The following is a 25,492-nucleotide window of genomic DNA, read 5'->3' as shown; positions in this document are numbered from 1 at the left end:
TTGTCCCTGTTTGGCAATGCAGCCTTTGCATTTCTTCCAGCCTCTTCCTGATGGCGCACCTCTTCTACCACCATTCTCCTCCTCTCTGAAGTTGAGGCCTTCTGCCAAGATGGTTTTCTTGGCGCAAGCCCAAAGCCTCCTCTTCCCATCTGGACATGCCCCACAATGTCAGTATGCCTCAGGGCTGACATGGCATGCTGTGCTGCTTCAGATGGTGTCCATTTCCACCCAGCTGACAATGGTGGTGCAGCCTTGCTGATGGTTTGATCTCTAGAGCCCCTCAGAGTCATCAGCAGCCTTACCTTAGAGCAGTGGTTCCCAAAGTGGGGGGCGCGGAGCTATTGCAGGGGGGGCGCGGAGCTTGAAAGTAAAACGTGCACATGTGTCAATATTAGGGATGCACCGATTCCGATATTAATATCTGAAAAAATTCTAGATCGGGTATCGGGGAAAATGTGACCGATCCATAAAAACAGATCTATTCAGTCTAATTCTATGCTTGTATTGCTTGTAGGGGTGCACGATATGGACTAGAATTGCGATGTGCGATAACATTGTTGGATATCCCGATATCGATGTGAACCACGATAAATTAAGATTAAAATACAGAAATGTAGTGTCTCTCTGAACAGCAGCACGTTAATTTGTTTTGTTTTTTACTGTGTAATGAATCCAGAATAATTCCAAATATTTTGCAAGTTTATTCAACAATAGATTCAATCTAGGTTTATACTTTCACGAGTGAGCGACTCCGCACACCTCGTTAACCTCCGCGAACGGCGGAAGCATTTAATCTTGCCGTGTCACATTCTTTGCAGTGTTGTCCGAAACGATATGTAAGCCTAGTAGTAAAAAAAAAAAAACACCCCTCAAATACAGGGGAATGAACTTTTACCTGACCAATTTTAATGTTGCTTTGTGTTTCAGGTTTGAAAAGTGCTGGAATTTAGGCTAAAGTATTTGAAAAGGCTTGAAATTGTAACTACTTTGTTTCACAACAAATATCTGTCTGACTGAACAATTCTCTTGTATTACGTTAACAAATACGAGCCTCTTGTAATTCCAGGACGAAACATGAGAGAACGTGAAGACGTTAAGATTGGGCGTTTTGAAAATAAATATCCATTAAATAATGTGATAAAAAAGCGAATTATTTCGAATCATTTAGAGTATATGTATAAATATTTAATTCAATAACGTGCTGGGAATTATTGAAATGGACCTTGAAAGTGACGTACAAGTGCTTGAATTCCACCTTGTATAGGTGTATGAACCCTGCAAACATGACTGTTCTCATTGCGACGAGACGCGGCGCGCGCGAACTTTAAATAAATAATAACATTAAATAATGTGATAAAAAAGCGAATTATTTCGAATCATTTAGAGTATATGTATAAATATTTAATTCAATAACGTGCTGGGAATTATTAAAATGGACCTTGAAAGTGACGTACAAGTGCTTGAATTCCACCCTGTATAGGTGTATGAACCCTGCAAGCATGACTGTTCTCATTGCGTCGAGACGCGGCGCGCGCAAACTTACAAAATTCGAGAGGTGCACGACCTCGTGAATCGACAGCGCGCGAGGCAATTGCACACGGGTGAAGCCACCGCGATTACGTTATTTTCGCCTCCCGGACCCTCGCGCCGCATCAAGTATAAACCAGGCTTAAACCAAATCGCGTGTCTGATGAGCGTGTTCACCCCACTCCAGGGTTGCCAGGTCCTACAAAAGTTTTCTGCACAAAATCTGCGAGTGTAAGTTGTCGGCGGGGGGGGGGTGTTGCGAGTGTGAACTGGAGCGATCGATTCTTAGTGTTGACTTGTAACTTCCGCAGTAGCCCAACTCAAAAGTAGCCCAAAAAACCGCACCCCGCGGCCCCAGAATTTTTACCCGCGGCTGGATTTTCAAACAAGCCCAATTTGGCGTGAAAACCGCGAACCTGGCAACTCTGCCTCACTCTGCCTCTTGCCTACTTACGTCACGTGATCATAGTCTGCAGCGCGAATAGCTCCCTCTATTGCTGGACGAGGATAACGCAATTTGAGTTTGCTGTTATTCAAGGAGTTATCGTGGCTCTTTCGATGTGTTTATCGTGAAACTTCACATCGCGATAACGATAAAAATACGATTAATCGTGCAGCCCTAATTGCTTGCTTTTCGGAGTTAGTTCAACCTTAATACTCGCGCTGGTGGTATTCCACTTGGTCCATTTATTTGCTGGTTGACCAAAATAAACCTGAGCTCCAGCAATACTTCACTGTTCATACATGAACTGGTGAGTTGTCCAAAGCTCATTTAATGCGTTACTTACAGAAATAAATTAAAGAGCTGTGGTCTGACTCGGTCTACCATATTCTCATCTACTAAAGGCGGGCACGGCAGAAAAAGTTTGGGAACCACTGCCTTAGAGCACCTGTACTCTTCAACAAGGCTTGTAATGGGTAGCTGAAGGACTTCTTTGCCGTAGAGACTGATATTGGTCAAACAGCGTGGGACTCCAAGCCATTTTTTGACATGTGCAGTCACCATTTGCTCTTTTCCACAGTTGTTATCTCATAGATTGTTAGTGGCCACATTATCCGAGGGAGAAGTCCAAATTGAAAACACCAGAGCTTGAGCTTCCCTGGCAGTAGTGTCCTGTTGATGTTTTGTAAGTTGTTGTTAAGGTCCTGTCTTATCTGCTTCACCTGGTCTGTCATTGAGACTTGCATTGTACCATCTGCCTAGGTTCTTGATGGGTTTTTCAGCCACTGTTGGTATGGGGTCTTCATCAATGCAAAACCTCACATTTTTCAACTGTCCCTCGACAATGGAGATACTCCGGGATTTGCTCGGTTTGAATTTCAGCCAAGCCCACTTGATGTTTTCCTGCAGCTTGCAGGTAGCCGCCTAGTGCATGCCGCAGTGGTGGTCAGAGTGGTCATGTCATCCATAAATGCTCGGATAGGCGGTAGGCGGATGCCATTTTTCATTTGTTCTCCTCCCACCACCCACCTTGAGGCCCTGATGATGATCTCCATGGCCATTGTGAAGGCCAGTGGTGAGACTGTACAACCCGCCATAATGGCGATCTCCACTCGCAGCCAGGACGATGTGAAGTCTGCCGTTGAGAAGCACAATTGTAGGTCTTCAAAATAGGATCTTACTAAGGTGGTGATGGATGGTGGGACATGGAAGAACTTGAAAGATTCCCAGAGTAGATTGTGGGGAACTGACCCAAAGGCAGGTCTCTTTTTTCTTTCTTCGCCTCTTGGATCTGGTGCCAGATCATACTAGTATGCTCCAAACAACCAGATGACCCTAGAATGCCTGCCTTCTGTATGGATGTATCAACGTATTTGTTCTTCCCTAGGTACGTAGAAAGCCTTTGTGCAATCACTCTGAAGAAGATTTTCCCCTCCATGTTGAGAAGGCAGATAGGATGGAATTGGGTGATGTCAGCTGCATCCTTCTCCTGGGGGATAAGTACCCCTCAAGCCCTGGATTTGACTGGTGCAGGTGGTTCTTTGTGGTTTCTCCTTTCCTTCACCCCATACCGTTCTTCTCCATACTGGTATATTAGATCACCAATGTTTTCCAGTTTTTTGTCCGCTGTTCCCACTTGTTGCTTTAAGATGTTAGCCAGGTCGTGATTGATTGTTTCCCACTCTTTCTTTTCCACTGCTTTAGGCTACTTCACTCTTGGTTTGTGTCCCTTGATCTTCCTCTCCATAGGCAGTCTCTGTGGTTGGCTCCTCCACCAGCATTTCCGCGCTTGTAACCTCTCCAATGACTGGGGTGCTGATGCTTTGCGAACTGTGGTTTTGTCCGGTCGCTGTGCTTCACCTGACTGACCGCCTGATCGCCTGCTTACTCCTTAAAAGGTACAGGTCAATGCAGGGCCCTAGTTTCTTCTCTCTCATACAAATAAAAGTTGACTGATTTATTTTTATTTCTAATGTTAATATAGTTTTATAGGAGGAGGTTTCATATACTCAACATAAATTTTTCAAACATTTGTAGTTACTGACATCCGTTGTGGGCATTCTTGGCTTTTATATTCATATCGATATTGGAATTATATCATACTGACTGAAATTAATCAATATATCATGATATAAGTTTTGTCCATATTGTCCAGCCCTAAGCTAGAGTAACAATTTAAACTACAGTAACATGACTACAGTAACCACAGTAATAATGCAGAAATATAGAGTAACAAATTGTGATAACACAGTAATAGAATATAAACTGTGGCAACAATAAATTACAGCAATTCAGTATTACAGTAATTAATTTTACTTTAAAATTCAAATTTAAAACCTCAGTTAGAAAAGTTATAAGTGTAACTATACTTTACTCTGGTTACCAACACAAAGTGATAGCCACATATTACGTCACATTATGAGCAGATGATGGAGAAATAATGGAAAAATGCACACCCCCACCTCTCTGCAGTCCCTCCACCCACACAGCCCACCACCGGAACACCCCCCCCCCCCCCCCTTCATAAGTGTTCTGATGGTTTGATGATGAAAGCAGCCTTTCATAGCACACCCAAGTGTCTCCTTCAAGTACTCTTTCTGGATGTGTGTCAGGTTTTGCCTCTCGCCAGTCTCTTCACTCTAGCTTCAGTTAGTCCGCCTCTCCCTCTAATCATCCTCTATCATTCTTTCATTTCTCCCTGTCTCTCTCTCCCTCATTATCTTCTTTCTCTCCCTCGGCCCTCTGATCCCCACAGTGGCCGTTGTCTAGGCTTAGTGTACACTGACTGTGAGAGGATTACACTGCTGACATCACCATCAAAAGGCCCTCCCATATCAGACCTGCTCAGTCCCTACCCGGTGCTCTCCTCAGCATTAAATAGAGAACCTTTCTCTTCACATACTCCTGCACATCACACTAACCTCATCTCTTAAAAATTAAAAGCATTATCATATCTGTCCATCTGTCTGTCCTGCCCCCCCCCCCCCGGATTTCCTCTTTACCTTTATCTGTGCTCTTCCCGTGTCTGCATTATACTCTGGCTGGCGGGAAGGGGACACACAGCTGCCTTAGTCTCCCACTTAGACCACACGTTTGAGACACAATCTACAATTGACCTTGATGCCATCCGTTTCTCTGTATCTGGCGGTCTCACAAAACTTTCCCTGACTTCTCTCACCACCTCTCCCCTACACAACAGTTCCTCTTTCTCTCCAACTCATTCTGTCCAATATCAAACCTTTCACAGTCACATACTCACCTCTCCCTCCTTATTCCGTCACATTCACTATTCACATTTGTTTGGCACGCATGCATACACACGCTCTACACCATCATTTGCCTTCAGTATGCTACACCACACATGCTCCCAGCTAGAGTGCTGACAGCATGGCAGCAATAAAAACATCATTACATGTGCGCGCACAATTATTCTCATACCGTTATACACACGCAGTCCTCAGAAATCAAAGGCTCTCAATCAACACTCAATGAGAACCGTCAGCAATCTACAACCACTGCAAAGACAGGGAGGTTTTCTGATGGGGTTCAAATAAGACAGACAGGTGATCCAGAGGAATGCAGTGAAACAGGTCGGCACTCCCCTCACACGAACAGAACCCTGCAGGATGCGCATCAGGACAAAGAGCTATCGCAGTGGTCGGAACTAAATCCTTCCCTTACAGGACTATTTCGTCCGAAGCTAATCACTGAACACTTGGCATAAGTGACTCCTAGCTAGAGCCCATTAGCTGCTGTGCGCATTAGCATTCGGATATCAGGGCTTCCACTCAGGGCGGTTCTTCATGCACAAAGCTTAATCTCTGCAGTGGTGCAGAAGGGACTGGGGACGAGGTTCACTCAGGCCCTGGCGCGGGCGGCAGGGGTGACATTCAGAACAGCGCAGAGAAAAACACCATGGAGAAGACCACTCAAGGACAGAGCATCACATCGATTCCCTTGCTAGAGTGCACAGAAGAACAAAGGAGCAGAGGCAGTGCTCTGTGTGTGTGTGTGTGTGTGTGTGTGTGTGTGTGTGTATGTAAGAGCTGGGGAGAAAGTCAAGAAGAAAAGGAGAATGTGGGAATACACTGTTGTTGGCAGTGCCTTTACACATACACGCGCGCGCACACACACAAATGCGACACCTGCAACAAGCAAAGATTTAAAAAGGTGGATGAAAAGAGACAGGAAGAGAGAGAGGGAAAGAGTGAGAGGCAGACAGGTGGAGAGAGAAGTGACGCAAAGGCTAGAAAAGGAAAATAAGACTAAAACAGATCAAGGAAAGCAGACAAAAACCTGCAGAGAGATTACACACTCTCTTGCCCTCCTTACACACACACACAGTATAAACAGTGAGTTGTATTAGGTCGTCTCTCCTTAAAGCTCTTCTTCTCTGACTCTAAAGACAAGGCTAGGCAGATCACTCAGGCTGACCCACTCAACTCAACAGGCATTAGACAGCATAGAAAATCACACACACACACACACACACACACACACACACACACACACACACACACACACACACACACACACACACACACATAATGATTGCTTAAGGGGCTGGCCACCTCTACACTTGATTCAAGTAATTTCAATCCACCATGCATGGAGACAGGGAGTGTCAATGAATCATGAGTGTGTGTGTGCACAAGTGGATGTGTGTATGACGAAGCAGAAACAAATGTGAAATGCTGACAATGACTAACTGTGTGATGCAATGTGAGAAATGAGTGACACCAGGAGAGGTAATGGTGTTTAGGGCTGCCATGATTAGTCGACTAGTCAAGATTATGTCGACTATTAAAATAGTCGACAACTAATTTAATAGTTGATGTGTCGTTCTTTTTATTTGTTCTTTACTTTCCAAACTGCTGCGGCAGTTTCCACTGACGCACATGCGCAGTAGTGCGCAGTAGTGGAAATGACATCTCAGGACGTTATACAGACAGGCTCTGGTATCATGGGTACTCGGCTACGGAACTCAATGTGGGATCACTAAGAAAATGAAAGAGAAACGCGTGCAATGCAATATCTGCAAGGCAGAACTGTGTGTGGTGTGTGGTGTAGGAATTATAGTAGTGTAGGAGTCATAGTGGTGTACCTGAAGCACGTTGTGGCTGATTGTGACAATGATGAAGACGGACCGTCATCTCGGTAATCTAAATTGCTAGTTAGCTGCTAAAATTTGTATAAACGGAGCGTTAATACTTACTCATCATGATAGCTGTAAAAGTTAACATTAACGATGGCAATTTGTTTAATTAGTCTTAGCATGCATTCATGTGTCAGTGAGACCAAAACTTTATTTTTGTGAATAATTCCTTAGTTTCAGGTACCTACCTAATTTGATTAAATGTAGTTAAAATGAAAATTTAGTGACAAATGAAAAAAATAAAATCCCAAAAAAATTATCTTTATAATATATTTTATCTAATATTTATTTTTGTGTTGTTTAAGCCAGTGCCTTCCTTATTTTAATAATTGTTGCAACTAACTGCATATTTCATTAAAGGTTTAATGAACTATGATATAAATTGTTTTATTTTTAGTTAGCATATAGCTGAAATCTAATGATGGTTATATAATAGCAGCTGCATTCTAGTGCGATAAGTTGTATGTTTTATATTAAATTAACATACAATCCGATTAGTCGACTAATCATAAAAATTAAAACGTTTGTGGCAGCCCTAGTGGTGTTGTAGAAAACAGCTCTCGGATACTCTGTTCATCACTGCTGCATTATCCTCACAGAATATAATTACTTACACAAACACAGAACTTCTTACTCAGGCATTTCCAACTTTCACCAACTGTGAGCTAGCTACGTCGTTGCATGCGTTCCTGAAGCGTTCTTAACTATGTTTTTGACGGTCTGTCAAGCCGGCTGGCCTTAAAGAAGCATTTCCGTTCACTGACGAGCCCTGCTGTTAAAATCAAACTACTAAAACTAGTTAATATTAACCCAGGTAACAAGCAATGGACCGTAGCAGGGACATTTGGTGATACGTAGGGATGCAACGATTCACGTTTTTCACTTCCGATACAGATTCCGATATCTGAGGCTTAGTATCGGCCAATACCAATCCGATACCGATCTGAAAGAGTAAGTGCTGAATCGACTTAAAACATTCTTCTTTTTTTTTTTTTTTACACAGACATACTGAATTACAAGTTTATTGAATACTCTGCACCAGTATAGCACACTTAAACACACATAAAAACGTAAAAACAACACAACTTGCATTTGTTCAGTCAGTGTAATTATGAATATAACATTGAATGTAAAATAAATAATACCAAAGAACCTGAAACTGACAAAAACAATAGGTTCACAACTTTGGTCAAACATGAAAAAAATAAACTGCAAGAAACCTTTGAAATGGTTCAAGACTTATAAATATAATTTAAAATAAATAAGGAGATTAAATAAGAGAAACAGCAATACCCATGTGGCTAGTTTGCTAGCGCAGACATCACACAGCACAAACCATGTAACGGCCAGAAATATGTGTACTGTCTCTTTAAGGGAGCGAGTTGAGTGCGTGTATGGAATATTGTTGTTTTTTTTAGCTTTCTGCCGTAGACCGACTCAGACCACTGCTCTTTATTTTATCTTTATTTTATTTCTGTAAGTAACGCATTCAATGAGCTTTGGACAACTCACCAGTTCATGTATGAACAGTCAAGTAGTGCTGGAGCCCAGGTTTATTTTGGTCAACCAGCAAATAAACGGACTAAGTGGAATACCACCAGTGCGAGTACGAGTCAGTGATTCACCTCTCCTCTGTGTGCTTCCTGTTTCACTCGCCTGTTAACTGTCCAAGTTCACTTCTATCCGGGACAGAGTGGATATTTAAGGTTGAACTAACTCCGAAAAGCGTTACAAGCGTAGAATTAGACTGAATAGATCTGTTTTTATGGATCGTTCACATACCCGATCAGGAATTTTTTCCAATATCGGGACCGATACAGATATTAATATTGGAATCGGTGCATCCCTAGTGATACGTATACTATCCGATCTAAATCTCAAGTTAGTTGATACAAGGTTACGATAGATATAGGAGCTATTTCGAGTATGCGTTTGTACTTGTTAAAATATAAATTTAATAAGTTCGATGAAGGGATATGACGATGCACTTTGGCATAATTGTATAGCTGTGCTAATACTGGCTATATATAACTAGACATTTTTACATTGAAAGACTACAGTTTTGAACGTGTATGTCTTTCCTCCCATTCACACAGATAGGAACCTAGTCTGGTATGAACTGAAATAACTGCGTTGCCAAGATCGCTGCCTAGACAATAGTAACGAGACAGTAAGGACCTCGATATTACTGCATCGTTATCGTTTACTTAGCAATGTAGCTAATGCTAGCCATGCTAATTAACATTTTCACATTTCCAAATTAGCATTAGAACTAGTAGGTGTATCATATGGGTCATTTTGATATTGTTGTAACTAACTTGGTAATAATAAATATCTGAATGATTGTGGGGGTCACAGATGCCTTTTGTAAATACAAATGCAGCGAATGTTCATGCTCAACTTTGTCATAACCAGTTACGTTTCAGTCTTAGCAGTAATACAGTATATTGTGCAAGAGAGCAAGGTTAGCTAGGGTAACCGGGGTTAGCTAGGGTAGGGCGTTTTTACTAAGCAGTAAAACATTCAATTTCCACGCTTTCTCTGGAGATTTCCAAGTGTTACAGATGTTAAGCTGTTGACGCTTCATGAGAGGTGCAGTTCAGTGCATGATGGTCCGCTTTGCTCATCAGGGGGACTTAAGCAGTGAAACAAAGTGAAACTGAATTCGACTAGCATAGACCAATAACAGTAACGTGCCTACCATCCTGTTAAAACGTGTCTCTTGTCATTAATTCTGTTGAGCTGAATGAATGGTGACTGACTGTCAAATGAAATTCCTAGGTAACTTCAGTACCTCTTCAGTAAATCCAGTCATGTTGATGTTACTGTAGCACTTATGTGGAAACCAGTTCACAGGGTACCTTAAAAAGTCTTAAAATGTCTTAAATTTAGTTTTCCATATTCAAGGCCTAAAAATGTCTTAAAATGTCTGGAATTTTATGAGGGGAGGCATTAAATTATTATAAGTGTGTGTTGTTCAGTTGTTCTGGCGCGATGTGAACTTTGCCGAATCCTCCAATAGTATACGGCGCGAGACTGGGAGACTCTCTCACCATGGCTCTCTCATCCTGGCTGCACCGCGCTGGTGAAGTTCCGTTATAGTATCGCGTAATTTGATAGGAATTTCAAAATAAAAGTAATAAATGGGAAGCTTAAAATTGTATTATATATATATATATATATATATATATAAGCAAATTTACCGTTTCTACATAAATAACTACATATACTAGTTATACCTTCACTCTTTGTATTTACGAAACATCCCATATGGCATTATAAGGATGTTTGCAAAGGATTTGAAAACTTCAATGCACATTAAACTTAATGTTTTGCAGATAAAATTCAGGTAGAAATACATGAAAACACAAACAAAAGATTTCCATTTAGAACTTTATTTTTGCAAAAGCCCCATGGCTTACCCTCTTTAAACACTGTTCAATTTACAGTTGATTGGTATTCACAAGTTGTCAAGCACCTCTGCCATAAAATGGTGCATGTCTTGCACAGATTCAAAGCCAAACACAAAAGGGTCCATTACATCACTTTGCTCGTCCTCATAATGCCAGGCTTCTGTCCAAACAATAAAATATTACACAACTATAATAGGTTAACCCATTATAGACGAAATTTTTATTTTATTTTAATAAAATTAAAATTAGATGAGACAAGCAGACTGATGGTAGTTATATATATATATAAATGATCAAGCAGCATTACTAAATTAATTAAATTAATATACATCTCCTTCCACTGTTATTATCTATTTACTTTCACAGTATCACACATTGCAGAATTTAGGATGTACATTGTTCCCATGCGAAGTTTACAATGCAGATAACTTAACAGGCTATTCTTAAAAGTTTTCCTTTCCACAAAGTAACTTTATGAACATATACACTGCCAATACAAGACTAGAATGTAAGATTCGTTTGTGTAAAAAAACGAGGTATTTCAACTTGCACTAAACGCTGGCGTCGGCCATTGTTTTGCACACAAACGAGCATGCGCGATATCAGGAACGCGTTTATGCCATGGCCAGGCAGCCATGCACAAGCAGCCACGGGGAGGTGGTCTCTTTTCTCGAGCCGTACCCTCCTCGAATCTAGCGCTAATGCAGAAAATAACCGCTCCAGGGTCCTAGTGCTAGATTCCTAGCTTTGGAGTATACGGCCTCAACAACGTCAACAATTTTCGTTCGCCAACCCCCCCACCCGTCAAGAATTCTCGTTCGCCACCCCCCCCCCCCCCCCGGGTCAACGATGTGGAACACACCTGCATCCCCAGTAATAGTATTATTTTTTCTTGTGAGAGGTATTAAAAAGGTCTTAAAAGTAATTGAATTTGAGATTTAAAAATGTGCAGATACCCTGGTTCAGTTGGTCAGTCGTTTGGCTCCAATAACACACAGTGTCTGAGACACTGCCCCCAGTTCCAAGGTCAGAGTGGTGGGTAGAGGCATAAGAAGATGGAGACAGTCAGTGAGAAAAAGACCCATAGGCTACACCAGGGGTCGGGAACCTATGGCTCGCGAGCCAGATGTGGCTCTTTCAATGGCTGCATATGGCTCTGAGACAATTTTTTACTAAAAATAATAATGCTAAAATATAAACGTATTTCAATCCATTAATTTCTTGCCGCTCACGTTTGCGGGTGGCTAAAGCCAATCACTTCTGCAGTCATTTAAAGCACGCTTTGGAGAATTTCGTGTGCGTACTCGTCTTTTTAAGTTTAACACCCATCCACACGAGTGTGCAGTGGACAGCGCTGACCTGAGTTACATCCCCGGTGTCTCAGTCAGAGATTTTTCTGGATCAGCTGATTGTCCAAACCTGGAACGCGCTTCCCATCATACACACACTGCAGCGTGTGAGTGTTGCTGTACTGACAATGTTTTGCTCTACGTATGCATGTGAGCAGTCGTTTTCACATCTAAAAAACATTAAGACCAACCTACGATCATGTTTAACGGATGGAAGTCTCAACGCCTGCATGAAGCTTAACCTCACCACGCATCAACCAGACTACAAAGCCATCAGCAAAACCATTAGTCGCATTAGTCGTTGTTAACAACGTTATTAAAAAAAATTCCGAGACCCATTATACTTTAAAAGGGTTGGTCTTTACCTTTATTTTTTTAAACATATTGCAGGGTTGCATTGAGCGTGCGACACACGCATTTGACTGTCTTCACACGCTCACACGTCACACATCTGGTTTCTCACGCCGAAAAAAAATATCTAGTTTATTTACCTCTGATCCACATCTATGATTCAATGAGTTACTAGTTCGCTCTGGCGCCAACCACTGGCGATCGATCAATCGCGATACGCGATATAATACTTAATTCGTGTCCATTTTACCCCCCCCCCCCCCCCCAACAACTTACGTTCGCCACCCCCCCCCCCCCCGTCAACAATAATTAACACTCGCCAACCCCCCCAGGTTCAAATCTCACTCCAAGTGATCTTGAAAAGTTGGCAACCCTTATATTGTATGGCTTTCATGGAATTACATTTTTAAATATGTGGCGTTCATGGCTCTCTCGTTCAAAAAGGTTCCCGACCCCTGGGCTACACATACAACCAACAGCAGAGATCAGGATATTCTGTAGCTCCATTCACTGGACACGTTTCAAGGTGCTCCTGTGCTCCAGCTGTAGTTCACAGGTGTACAGTGACAGGCTGCAGTTACTAGGTGCCCCTGTGCTCCAGCGGTAGTTCACAGGTGTACAGTGACAGGCTGCAGTTACTAGGTGCCCCTGTGTTCCAGCGGTAGTTCACAGGTGTACAGTGACAGGCTGCAGTTACTAGGTGCCCCTGTGCTCCAGCGGTAGTTCACAGGTGTACAGTGACAGGCTGCAGTTACTAGGTGCCCCTGTGCTCCAGCGGTAGTTCACAGGTGTACAGTGACAGGCTGCAGTTACTAGGTGCCCCTGTGTTCCAGCGGTAGTTCACAGGTGTACAGTGACAGGCTGCAGTTACTAGGTGCCCCTGTGCTCCAGCGGTAGTTCACAGGTGTACAGTGACAGGCTGCAGTTACTAGGTGCCCCTGTGCTCCAGCGGTAGTTCACAGGTGTACAGTGACAGGCTGCAGTTACTAGGTGCCCCTGTGCTCCAGCGGTAGTTCACAGGTATACAGTGACAGGCTGCAGTTACTAGGTGCCCCTGTGCTCCAGCGGTAGTTCACAGGTGTACAGTGACAGGCTGCAGTTACTAGGTGCCCCTGTGTTCCAGCGGTAGTTCACAGGTGTACAGTGACAGGCTGCAGTTACTAGGTGCCCCTGTGCTCCAGCGGTAGTTCACAGGTGTACAGTGACAGGCTGCAGTTACTAGGTGCCCCTGTGTTCCAGCGGTAGTTCACAGGTGTACAGTGACAGGCTGCAGTTACTAGGTGCCCCTGTGCTCCAGCGGTAGTTCACAGGTGTACAGTGACAGGCTGCAGTTACTAGGTGCCCCTGTGCTCCAGCGGTAGTTCACAGGTGTACAGTGACAGGCTGCAGTTACTAGGTGCCCCTGTGTTCCAGCGGTAGTTCACAGGTGTACAGTGACAGGCTGCAGTTACTAGGTGCCCCTGTGCTCCAGCGGTAGTTCACAGGTGTACAGTGACAGGCTGCAGTTACTAGGTGCCCCTGTGTTCCAGCGGTAGTTCACAGGTGTACAGTGACAGGCTGCAGTTACTAGGTGCCCCTGTGCTCCAGCGGTAGTTCACAGGTGTACAGTGACAGGCTGCAGTTACTAGGTGCCCCTGTGCTCCAGCGGTAGTTCACAGGTGTACAGTGACAGGCTGCAGTTACTAGGTGCCCCTGTGCTCCAGCGGTAGTTCACAGGTGTACAGTGACAGGCTGCAGTTACTAGGTGCCCCTGTGCTCCAGCGGTAGTTCACAGGTGTACAGTGACAGGCTGCAGTTACTAGGTGCCCCTGTGCTCCAGCGGTAGTTCACAGGTGTACAGTGACAGGCTGCAGTTACTAGGTGCCCCTGTGTTCCAGCGGTAGTTCACAGGTGTACAGTGACAGGCTGCAGTTACTAGGTGCCCCTGTGCTCCAGCGGTAGTTCACAGGTGTACAGTGACAGGCTGCAGTTACTAGGTGCCCCTGTGTTCCAGCGGTAGTTCACAGGTGTACAGTGACAGGCTGCAGTTACTAGGTGCCCCTGTGTTCCAGCGGTAGTTCACATGTGTACAGTGACAGGCTGCAGTTACTAGGTGCCCCTGTGCTCCAGCGGTAGTTCACAGGTGTACAGTGACAGGCTGCAGTTACTAGGTGCCCCTGTGCTCCAGCGGTAGTTCACAGGTGTACAGTGACAGGCTGCAGTTACTAGGTGCCCCTGTGCTCCAGCGGTAGTTCACAGGTGTACAGTGACAGGCTGCAGTTACTAGGTGCCCCTGTGTTCCAGCGGTAGTTCACAGGTGTACAGTGACAGGCTGCAGTTACTAGGTGCCCCTGTGCTCCAGCGGTAGTTCACAGGTGTACAGTGACAGGCTGCAGTTACTAGGTGCCCCTGTGTTCCAGCGGTAGTTCACAGGTGTACAGTGACAGGCTGCAGTTACTAGGTGCCCCTGTGTTCCAGCGGTAGTTCACAGGTGTACAGTGACAGGCTGCAGTTACTAGGTGCCCCTGTGCTCCAGCGGTAGTTCACAGGTGTACAGTGACAGGCTGCAGTTACTAGGTGCCCCTGTGTTCCAGCGGTAGTTCACTGGTGTACAGTGACAGGCTGCAGTTACTAGGTGCCCCTGTGCTCCAGCGGTAGTTCACAGGTGTACAGTGACAGGCTGCAGTTACTAGGTGCCCCTGTGTTCCAGCGGTAGTTCACAGGTGTACAGTGACAGGCTGCAGTTACTAGGTGCCCCTGTGTTCCAGCGGTAGTTCACAGGTGTACAGTGACAGGCTGCAGTTACTAGGTGCCCCTGTGTTCCAGCGGTAGTTCACAGGTGTACAGTGACAGGCTGCAGTTACTAGGTGCCCCTGTGCTCCAGCGGTAGTTCACAGGTGTACAGTGACAGGCTGCAGTTACTAGGTGCCCCTGTGTTCCAGCGGTAGTTCACAGGTGTACAGTGACAGGCTGCAGTTACTAGGTGCCCCTGTGCTCCAGCGGTAGTTCACAGGTGTACAGTGACAGGCTGCAGTTACTAGGTGCCCCTGTGTTCCAGCGGTAGTTCACAGGTGTACAGTGACAGGCTGCAGTTACTAGGTGCCCCTGTGCTCCAGCGGTAGTTCACAGGTGTACAGTGACAGGCTGCAGTTACTAGGTGCCCCTGTGTTCCAGCGGTAGTTCACAGGTGTACAGTGACAGGCTGCAGTTACTAGGTGCCCCTGTGTTCCAGCGGTAGTTCACAGGTGTACAGTGACAGGCTGCAGTTACTAGGTGCCCCTGTGCTCCAGCGGTAGTTCACAGGTGTACAGTGACAGGCTGCAGTTACTAGGTGCCCCTGTGTTCCAGCGGTAGTTCACAGGTGTACAGTGACAGGCTGCAGTTACTAGGTGCCCCTGTGTTCCAGCGGTAGTTCACAGGTGTACAGTGACAGGCTGTAGTTAGTAGGTGCAAGATAAGCCAGTGCTGCAAGTGTAGTTCACACCAGTAGTCCTCCACACTTTGCAATGGTCATTAACAGGTGCATTTAGTGTATTTTAGTGCCTCTTATCCAGTTCATCTTACATAAGACAGTATGACAGTGACGGTGTGACAGTATGACAGTGTGGGTTTATGGGCCGTGTTGGGCTCTGTGTCAGTGCTGGGTGGAGAGCAGCATCCCAGCCAAAAATACCATCAGCAGAAAAGCAGGAAGACCGTACAAACTGTGTGACAACAGGTTGGATATAGACTGTCCACCCACAAGCTGAGTGTATATGCATATACACGTGTTTATGAAACAGATTTTTTTTTATACATGTATGCGTGTGTGTATTTTATAAGCCTATAAACCTTGTTGTTTTTCTTTTTCTCTCATATTTGTTTAAATGCCTACACACTCTGTAGCTATAATGACACATTTCTCCATGGATTTCCTTTTTCAAGTGAGGGAACATAAACCTTCTCTGGGTTGTAGTCACATCACACATGATCTGGGAGTGCAGAGACAGCACACATCGAGAAGGTGAACTCGGAACACGTTTACACACATGTGTGCGCATGCACACACACAATGGTCATGGTGAACTCAGCACACATGTACACACAATGGTGAAGATGAGTTCAGGAAGACACACTGGCAGTGACACAAAGTCGAGAGCTGTGCTTCACATGGCTGTCAGGCTGGCCTTCGTATGGCTGCGGCTGACTGACAGGCTCTTTATAAACCTTCCTTTGCCCTTGCAGGCCATCACTGTCAAGGTCAACTGTCTTTCTGCCCATCTGCTCGTCTCTGTGTCCTCTGTGAGTGCTACCTCAGCTGAGTGCAGAGTGTGTAGTGTTACAAAATAATGCCACTCAGCCTCTTCTCTTCACCCTCATCTCCCCCGCCCCCCTTCTCTCTCTCATCTCCTCTGCTCTCCCTCCTCCTACCCCCTCCCCTCCCCAATGTTTTATTTCCTTTCTCCTTTTCTGCTCAACCACATGACTCAACCACTCAAAGCAAGAGGGGAATTACAACTGTTCCTCATTTTCCTTATTCACCATTTGCAAGGAAGTGTAGGTGTGTGTGTCTTTCTGTCTCACAATGACGTTTACACTCTGCATGTGTGTGTATGCGTGTTTCAGCTGGCCAGGGGACCCTGTCTGCTGTGGTTGTGCACTGCGAGTAGTGCTCTGTGCCAGGCAGCTTCACACCACCACTCTGTAACGGAGCAGGAGAATCACAGAATGCCAGTCCTGCCACATTATAGCTTTGCCAAAGCAACCACCCAAGGGCAGCCCAGCCAATGAAAACACAGCCTTATACCAGTCACTGCAGACCAATCAGTGGTGTCAGAAACCTCACACACAGATTCACATGGCAGAGCCTTCACCCTTAATACCACAGAGTCTAAATCAAGAAAGGAAAACCCCACCACAAAGGGGGAAGCAGTGTGACAGTCCACAGCCTCCCTGGATCTGCTGAACTGAACCCGGAGAGAAGGAGAGGTGACCGTTATGAGGACCTACTGTACATCGGATTCAAACAAAAGCAGAGTGCAATACACAATTACACTGCAGAGGCCCACATGCACCATGTGCAAAATCTCCCCCTCCCACTCACGAACACACTCACGAACACACACACACACACACACACACACACACACACACACACACACACACACACACACACACACACACACACACACACACACACACATATATATATATTAGAGGTGTATTCAACTAAGGATTTTCATAGTCGAATCTGATTCGTCAGATTTTCCCTTTAGTCGACTAATAGTCGAATCAGGGTTTTTTTTTTAAGAGCACCTTAAACGGGATCTCGTTCTCATTCAGGACGTTTTTCCACTTCAAAGTAAAAACCTAAAACACTCAGATAAATGAATAAACATGGTAGGTTGGCTTTATTCAGCTTTTATTTATTACTTATTTATTTTTTAATGAAACGTTAGAGAACATTAACCGCCAGTGCGCATATCGAACTGGCACTGTGCAAAATGTCAAAAATATTTTAAATAAAATATGCCTGCTTGAAAATATAAAAAAATTGCCACACAACAGCAAACAAATTATAAGGAAAGGTTCAAGTAACGGGGTTTAAAAAGCAAACGCTGAACTGTTTTTTTCGCCGTACGCGTTTTAAATGGTATGCAATGTTGGTTGTTGTCGTGCGAAATAAAAGACGTTGATGACATAACTTGCACTTTACTTTGTTTGATTCATCTTTATCTTTTTCAAAATACTTTTGAAGTTTTTTTTAGTAGCCGTTATAATCTGTAGCGTGTTCAGCTCCGCTCATTTGGATTGTGCAACTGCAGGGTGTGATTTATTAATGTGTAGTAAGGAAGATGCCTATTGTTAATGTGCAAATATCATTAAAAAATATTTATTAACAGAAATTAGGATGAATTTATTTGACAAAAGGCTATATATAACGAAAACAAAGACATTTAACAACTAATGCTTGGCAGCGTCCGTGGGCACCCCCATGCAGTTAGAATGGTACATTCAACTATGACATTCATAGTCGACTAGGGGGTATAGTCGACTATAGTCGAATCAGCGACTATTGCAGGTCACCCCTAATATATATCCACACCTAAAACAAGATGCTCGTGGTTATAAGAGATATTTTATTCATATGCAAACACATGGAGGAAGGATGAGTCACTGAGCATCCATGAGCAGATAATGATGCGCACGCACACACACACACACACACACACACACACACACAAAGAACAGGGCTATTTCAGGCATCGCCAGATAAAACAGTTTAGAAGATTTACACAAAACATTCCACATGCTCAATCATACGACTACGGCAATGACATTACACAAAGACTTTGCTGGGGTTCACTCTCAAGGCCCAATGACCTTATAAAAGACCTAATTTATTAGTGCTCAATATTAATCACCATTAAGTTTTTTTTTTTTTTTTTGCTCAAACACACACGCATGCAAAAGGTATGGTCTGAGCATCAGTGTGCTGGAAGACAGATAATGGCAGGATTGACACACCCAGCAGGAAACAGCAACCACCTGTTTGTAAACGAGCTGTAAAGGAAGTGGAGTTTGTTTGTAGTACTGCCTCTGCTCCCTGAGCACGAGACCTAAACCTGCACGAAGACTCTGAGGCCTTCTTCATCGTGGCTGAAAGACCACGCTGGTTGCTTTGCTGCGACACACCACATTCGTCTTCACAGAAAGCGCCAACGCCACTGCATGACGCATATGGAGTCGCATCACGGTAAACACAGCCTCGACACGACAACAAAGTTCAGCAGATTTCAGCTTTATGTAAATGAGCATGACTGCCTGCTTCGCATCTAGCCAATCAGGTAGGAGTAGAATGATATGTCTGATGAGCCTCACATGCAGTGAATCCCTTTCAGACAGGGAAGTTAACAATGGCAGTGTTCCAGGAGTATACAGTGCTTCAATGTCATTTTATATTGACAGCAACAGGTGTAATGTAACATAAGCTATAGATAGATTATTTCAATGTACGATATGATGATTTTCCAATTAATGCAAACCGATCTATAAAAATCCTCACAGATTCACACACTCCTCTTAATACCTACACATGCTTAGAACAACCAACACTCCAGAGAACACTACATGAATGCTTCCTACACACTCCAGAAAACAACCACATGAATGCTTACCACACATCCCTTACACATTCCACAAGACAACCACATGAATGCTTACCACACATCCCTACACACTCCACAAATCAACCACATGAATGCTTAAGACACCACACACTCAACAACATCTTATGCATATCTACATTATTGTTTTGGCTAAAACAGCCAAAGCTTATGCATATTTCTAAAACATCATTTTGCTAATAAATTGAATTTGATAGCCTAAATCTCTAGGCCCTCTTTAATAAATAAATACACTTTGGAGAGAAAGCATTAGACTTCTTCTGTAGCCATGAGAGAAAGACAGTAATCAGACGCTGGCTCACTTCTTCCCTAATGCTGCAGGGGTGCCTGTGGAGTGACTTAGAGCGAAGTTGGCTGTGTGCACAGAAAATAATTAGCGCACGCACACACAGACACACACACACAGACACAGATAAAGATCGCACAAGCAGGGGTTTGCCTGACAAGTCCTTTATATTTAGCACTCTCCAATATCACATTATCTCCCCTGCTAGAAGGTGAGGATGAGCCAGAGCGCAGAGTGCGAGTGTGTGTGTGTGTTGTGAAGCATAAAAGGTCCTGAACCTGCAGACAAGTAAGGAAGAGAAGACAAGATCTGACAACGTCGCAGAGACGTCACTGAAACATTTGGGATTAGGTTTTCAGACGTGTGAAAAGCATTTCCATCATTAGGCCAGGCTAAGTGTTTAAAAATAAGTCAGACTACAATCACACAGACATCGGGCGTGTTTGTGCATGTGTGTGCTTGCCTGTAATTATAATAAAATGTGTGTGTATGTCCTGCAATTATGATAGTGTGTGTGTTTGCATGTAAGTATAATATAAAATGTGTGTGTATATATATGTAAAAGTGTATGCAAGAACTATATGCATGTGCAGTTAGGCTAGAGCAAACTAAACAAGTTGACACTTTCTTCTCGGCTAACACAACACTCACAATGAGGAGAACAGCTGACCAAACAGCTGAAGGTGTGTTGGACTGGACTGACCACAGCAGAACTCTCCTCTGCAAAGACCACCACATACTGTTTTCAAGCAGATAATACTCAAAGAGAAACCGGCCACAGCTTTCTGACAGACTAAACGGTAAGCAACCAACAGTCACTGTTGTTCATCACTGTCAAACTCATTCAGCACTGGCTCATGCCTCCATGACTCCTGCCTGCACATCTCTCAACAGCCGTCTGTCTCTCTACCCCTTTGTCTGTCTCTCAACATAATAAACAAACTGAGCATGCAAGAGGCCGCGTGCCTGCCAAGGGCTCATAATGGCCAGGTTCTTCCCACCCACTCAGTGGCACACAATGGGTCCTCGCTAGGGGCCAGCCGGCTCTGCTGGAGTGGGGCGGAGCCTCTGAAAGCCCTCGGACACATTCCGCCTGGGGTGACGCTATTCACATGCACCGTGGGCCATCAGAGACTGCAGACATCAGCCATTTGCAAACATGCACAGACATTCAACTACTGTATTTGAAAATGGCAGAGAGAGAGAGAGAGAGAGAGAGAGAGAGAGAGAGAGAGAGAGAGAGAGAGAGAGTGTGTGGCAGAAGTGTGTGTGTCAGCCTATAGCTCGGGGTCCTCGTTGCAGAGAGTAAAGCTGGATACGGCCCGTGGCACTGTCATATCAGGAGTGCTACATACACTCTGAGCCACAGTGTCCCTGTCTCATCTCTCTCTGTGTCTGTCTGTGTGTGTGTTCTCCCCATCTCTCCCTCTCCCCCATACCTGTCTCTCTCTACCTTCTGACCCCCGTCTTCCTGCACTGTCTGGAGAACCACGGGGGAGGAGTGCTGCTGTGCCACTGGCTGAACCACACACACACACACACACACACACACACACACACACACACACACACACACACACACACACACACACACACACACACACACTGCAGCTCTCAGCCCTGATTGTCTGGGACACTACAAGTTTTATGACAACTTTTTAAGGAGTCCTGTACCATGTGTCGCAAGAAAATCATGTACAAAACCCAGAAAGAACACCACCATCCTTCTACAGCTTCCATTTGCGTGACCTACAGCAGAATTCTTCATACCATCACTGTCAAACGTACTATCAGTGCTAAAGCAGGATTAAACATTAACTAGGTAGTCATTTCTACAAGGCACTGTGACAGGCAAGCGATTGAATCAGAGAAAAGCGGGGAAAATGCAATGGTGAAATCATAGTTGAAGGAGTGTTGTGCAGACAACACCCACAGATATAACAGAAGAATTACAGCCCATCCACACAGTCATAATCAACAGAACACACAGTAAACAGCAGTGTTCTGCAATCCAACATGGAGCTCTGAGCAAGCCATTTTAAAGACTTAAGACCAACCTGTGTGTGTACTGCTACTGGAATCTTTGTGCTTCCCTCCTCAATGTAGTTTTTTTTATATTCAAATACACACCAAGTGTATTATGTGGACGCATTAATTGACTAAATTCACCCACAAAAGCAGAGGCCAAGCACGCACACACTCATGGACGTAATTTTGATTTCAAAAGTGGGGGGGACATGGATTCGCCGCTATTTAAATATTTGGTTTTAACCGTAAAAACTGGGGGGGACCAAAGCCGGCTTTTGAAAAAGTGGGGGGGGGACATGTCCCCCCCGTCCCCCCCCGTCCCCCCCCCCCCCCCAAAATTACGTCCGTGCACACACGCGTGCACACGCCTGACCTACGGAACAAGCAGCCCCACACCAAAAATCACACGCACCTCACAGAACCAACAGCGACGCGACACAATTCCTCCGGCCGTGGTAGCCCGGACAGGATGTTAAGCAAACACTGTTTGTCATAAACCAAATAAGATATCGCACAGTCAAGCATCCAAAATACGTTAGAGAGGGGCAGAGCACCAACCCTACCCAGGAAGTAGCTGCGATATTGCGCCAATGTGATATTGCAATCACACTGCAGGCGGCAGCTCATAAATCAGGAGCAAACTTCACGTTTCTGCACATATAATCAACGGCATTGCGCATCGGGATTACTTCGTGGATTTATCTCGTTGCGTATATGCCCACTGTAGCTTTGGCCATGTGCTAGGAATACAAGCTCGCAGGTATTTTCACACAGGAATTTTGCCAGCCGCCCACCCTGTAAATAGCCATGCCGCAAGAAACCTTCACTCCGGCGGTTATTAGAGCAGCGGAGTTAGTACGGCGCTCCAACAAACTCTCTCCAGCATGAGGCAGAGAAAACGTTGCGAGTACTGCCATCATGTCAAGTAATGGTCAAGTTTTGGTCTGCACCGCCGAACTCCGCCCGTACACTGAGGCCTGCGCTAATTCTGAAATAAACCATTGGGTTTACAGTACTGATGGCCTAAGCGCAGTCCCATGGCAAGCAAGTAAAGCACACTGACAATTTGAATGTCGTAGTTTTCTTTCACGATAGCCTCCAACACTTTTACCAGTTGTGTTGGGTACATTTTCAGGCGTGCAAAGCCTCTAGGGACAGGAGACTTGTCTCTGGTTCGTGTGCAATAAAACTGTTAAATCAGTAGGAGTGATGGCAGTTAGAGGTTCGAGGTGACCCGGCGGGTCGTGGTGAGAGGTTTCGCTAGGATCTGGATCTCTCATGTAGCGGGGACGAGCAGGATCCCCTCGTTAGGATGACCTCAACTCTGGCACGGAGATAAAGGATTCAGGTTCGCAGATCTCAAAATCAATCTCAGAAATATTTCGTTATTTGAAATATTAATGTTGCAGCGTATTCTCCAAGTAGCGTCGCCCGTAGCCGCAAGCCTAAACGTACAGCCATTTCATTCCCAAACATCTCCAGCCTTCACTACAGTAGAAGAAAAGCTGTAAATTTACATCAGATGGTCGCTTTTTACCAAATGTTCCGGTGTGAAAATAAACAATGTTTTTTGTTTTATTGGGTGGCCATCCTAGACAAAAAAAACAAATAAATGATTTACGCCAATCTAATAATCAAACTGGGCAGAGATTACAAGAATAATATACAAAGAGTTAGATCGCGAAATAATCTGGCAAACGTTTGTCCTGTGTCTGGCTGTGTGGCGCGTCAAGCTTTATTTTATTAGGATTATCACGAGCTACGCAATACAGACATTAAATCGTTTTATACACAGTAAATTGAAGAGAATCTTGCGATAAAATGGAAGGTTAAAACCAAAAACGTGTAATACGCGACAGGCCCTAAAGCAAACAAACCAATAATTAACATGCTCCTACCGTCCGCGCTTGTTAAAATTAATCTGTGGCAGCCTACCTCGATGTATCCGGCCAGGCTGGGCACAACGATGCCCAAAATCAGGACCGACACAGCCGGGACTGAACCCATCTTCCAGGGAGATATCCGCTTCTACTTTGTCGGAATGATTCTGGACTGGGTTACACTACAATACAACTACGATACGGCGATAAAAGGTCTAGGCTATTGAACTCCTCTGATAAATCGTCGCTCTCGGAGAGCAACGAGTCTAGCGCTCCTTGTTTTTCACGAGAACAACACGGGACTGCGCGTGTCCTGTCTAGCTGATCGTGGAATGTCGCGCGATGTCTGCCCGTCCTCAAACCAGCGCTTGACGGCTGCGCTCAAAGGACCACGTGCGCCTCCTGGCGGCGCGACCAGGCTCTACCGGAAATGAAGTCATCTATGATAATTGCGCTCGGTATTCGGTGAAGTACTCGAAATAAACACCGTAGTGTGATGTTCATAGGCATAACCTATGGTCTTTATTTCTTCTTCTATATACGTTGTACTTAACACTTATTATTAGCTTTTTAATATAATTATTATTTGTTGTCGGTATTGTTGTTTAGAGCATATGCTCTTTCAGAGCTTAGTTGCCCTCCTAAATTAATGTTGGTTTATATTTATCATTCAAAACATTGTAATTGTGGTATATATGATATGTTTCCAAGAACCAGTCAACAGGATTAACAGTGAACATGATCATCTCTTCCATAGATTTCCCTCTGGCACTTCTTCCAGTTGCTTCCGTCACCTGCCCTGAGGCAATCATTCTGGTGAATGTGGTAGAATATGGTAGAGGTCTGGTAAAGCCTGAAACTTTCCTTGTTCTAAAGAGTGTACGGTAGCTGTGAAGGAGTTACCAAAAGATTAGCCTGTGGCTGTGGATGCGGAGAGTACAGACTAGCTGGGGAAATATATTATAAAGGTGTAATGGCTGAGGTGTTCCATATTTTAGGCCTGTGGAGAACAAGGTAGGTGAGTGGCTTGTTGTGTCATGTCATTGTGTAATGTGGTATATCCAGATGAAAGCAGTGGCACTGAGCATGCATTAATAAAGCCAGAGGTGCTGGGTCTTAGTCACCAGGCCAACATGGGTTTAGCAGGTCAGGAAATGACTGTCTGTGTGAGTGCAGTGTTGACAGTGTGTGTAAAGCCCATATGGAACTGTTAGCACAGAGCATGCTTCGATGGTGTCCGTGATGCTGGGAATGGTGTTATTCACCAGGGACATCAGTGTGAGTTTAAGAGTGAGCTTGGTGTAAAAGTGAGCTGGGTGTAAGAGTGTGCTTGGTGTAAGAGGGAGCTTGGAGGGCAGTGGGGCTGTGACACCAGAACTGGATGTTGAGCCTCCTGGAAGTGTTGTGAGCTTAATATAGAAAACACAGAAGAAGGGAGGCACCTACCTGATGACCCCATGAAGAGCATTTGATGTTGTATGAAATGTTGTATGACTATTTGACATCTTATCCTGTGTATAACAATGACTGATTACTGAGTCAATCAACAGTTAATGATACAATTACTGAGTCAATCAACATCCCAACAATTACACTGAAGAGCATAAGTAACCTACACCACCCATACTTAATGTCTTACGTGTTAACTGCAGTTTATACCTTTATTATTGTTGGTTGGTTGCTGGGTTTGTTCTAGACTTTTCTTTTGGTAGCAATAAATGTGAAAGTGATCAATAAAGTAACAAATTCCCAGTGTATGTATTTAGAGAATAAAGGACAGTATAAGAATAATATTCAGTACTAACAGAGGAGCCTCCACCAACCCACATAGAAGAGTGGCTGTTAGCTTATTTGTAATCAGAGCTAAGAATGTTAGACTGTCACAAATGAATATAAAGATGCAGAATAGTAAACTC

At 44.4% G+C, this 25,492-nt stretch overlaps 1 protein-coding gene across 9 annotated transcripts in view; it reads right to left on the bottom strand.

Moving 5' to 3' along the window:
- Window positions 1-23,930, bottom strand: part of aplp2 (amyloid beta (A4) precursor-like protein 2) — a 63,665-nt gene extending 39,735 nt beyond the window's left edge. For 5 of the 9 annotated variants that reach the window (XM_076994177.1, XM_076994183.1, XM_076994184.1 and 2 more), the window contains exon 1: window positions 23,632-23,929. In XM_076994177.1, the coding sequence (XP_076850292.1) occupies window positions 23,632-23,703 (72 nt within the window). In that variant the 5' untranslated portion in view covers window positions 23,704-23,929. Of the gene's footprint in view, window positions 1-23,631 lie in introns of all 9 variants that reach the window. The other 4 variants (XM_076994182.1, XM_076994179.1, XM_076994185.1 and 1 more) reach the window with 2 other exon arrangements.
- Between the last annotated feature and the right edge of the window lie 1,562 nt (window positions 23,931-25,492).

Source organism: Brachyhypopomus gauderio, chromosome 2, assembly GCF_052324685.1.
Source record: "Brachyhypopomus gauderio isolate BG-103 chromosome 2, BGAUD_0.2, whole genome shotgun sequence".
Classification (NCBI taxonomy): Eukaryota; Metazoa; Chordata; class Actinopteri; order Gymnotiformes; family Hypopomidae; genus Brachyhypopomus; species Brachyhypopomus gauderio.
The sequence above is the reverse complement of the archived record's forward strand: the minus strand, read 5'-3'. Positions and strand labels throughout refer to the sequence as shown.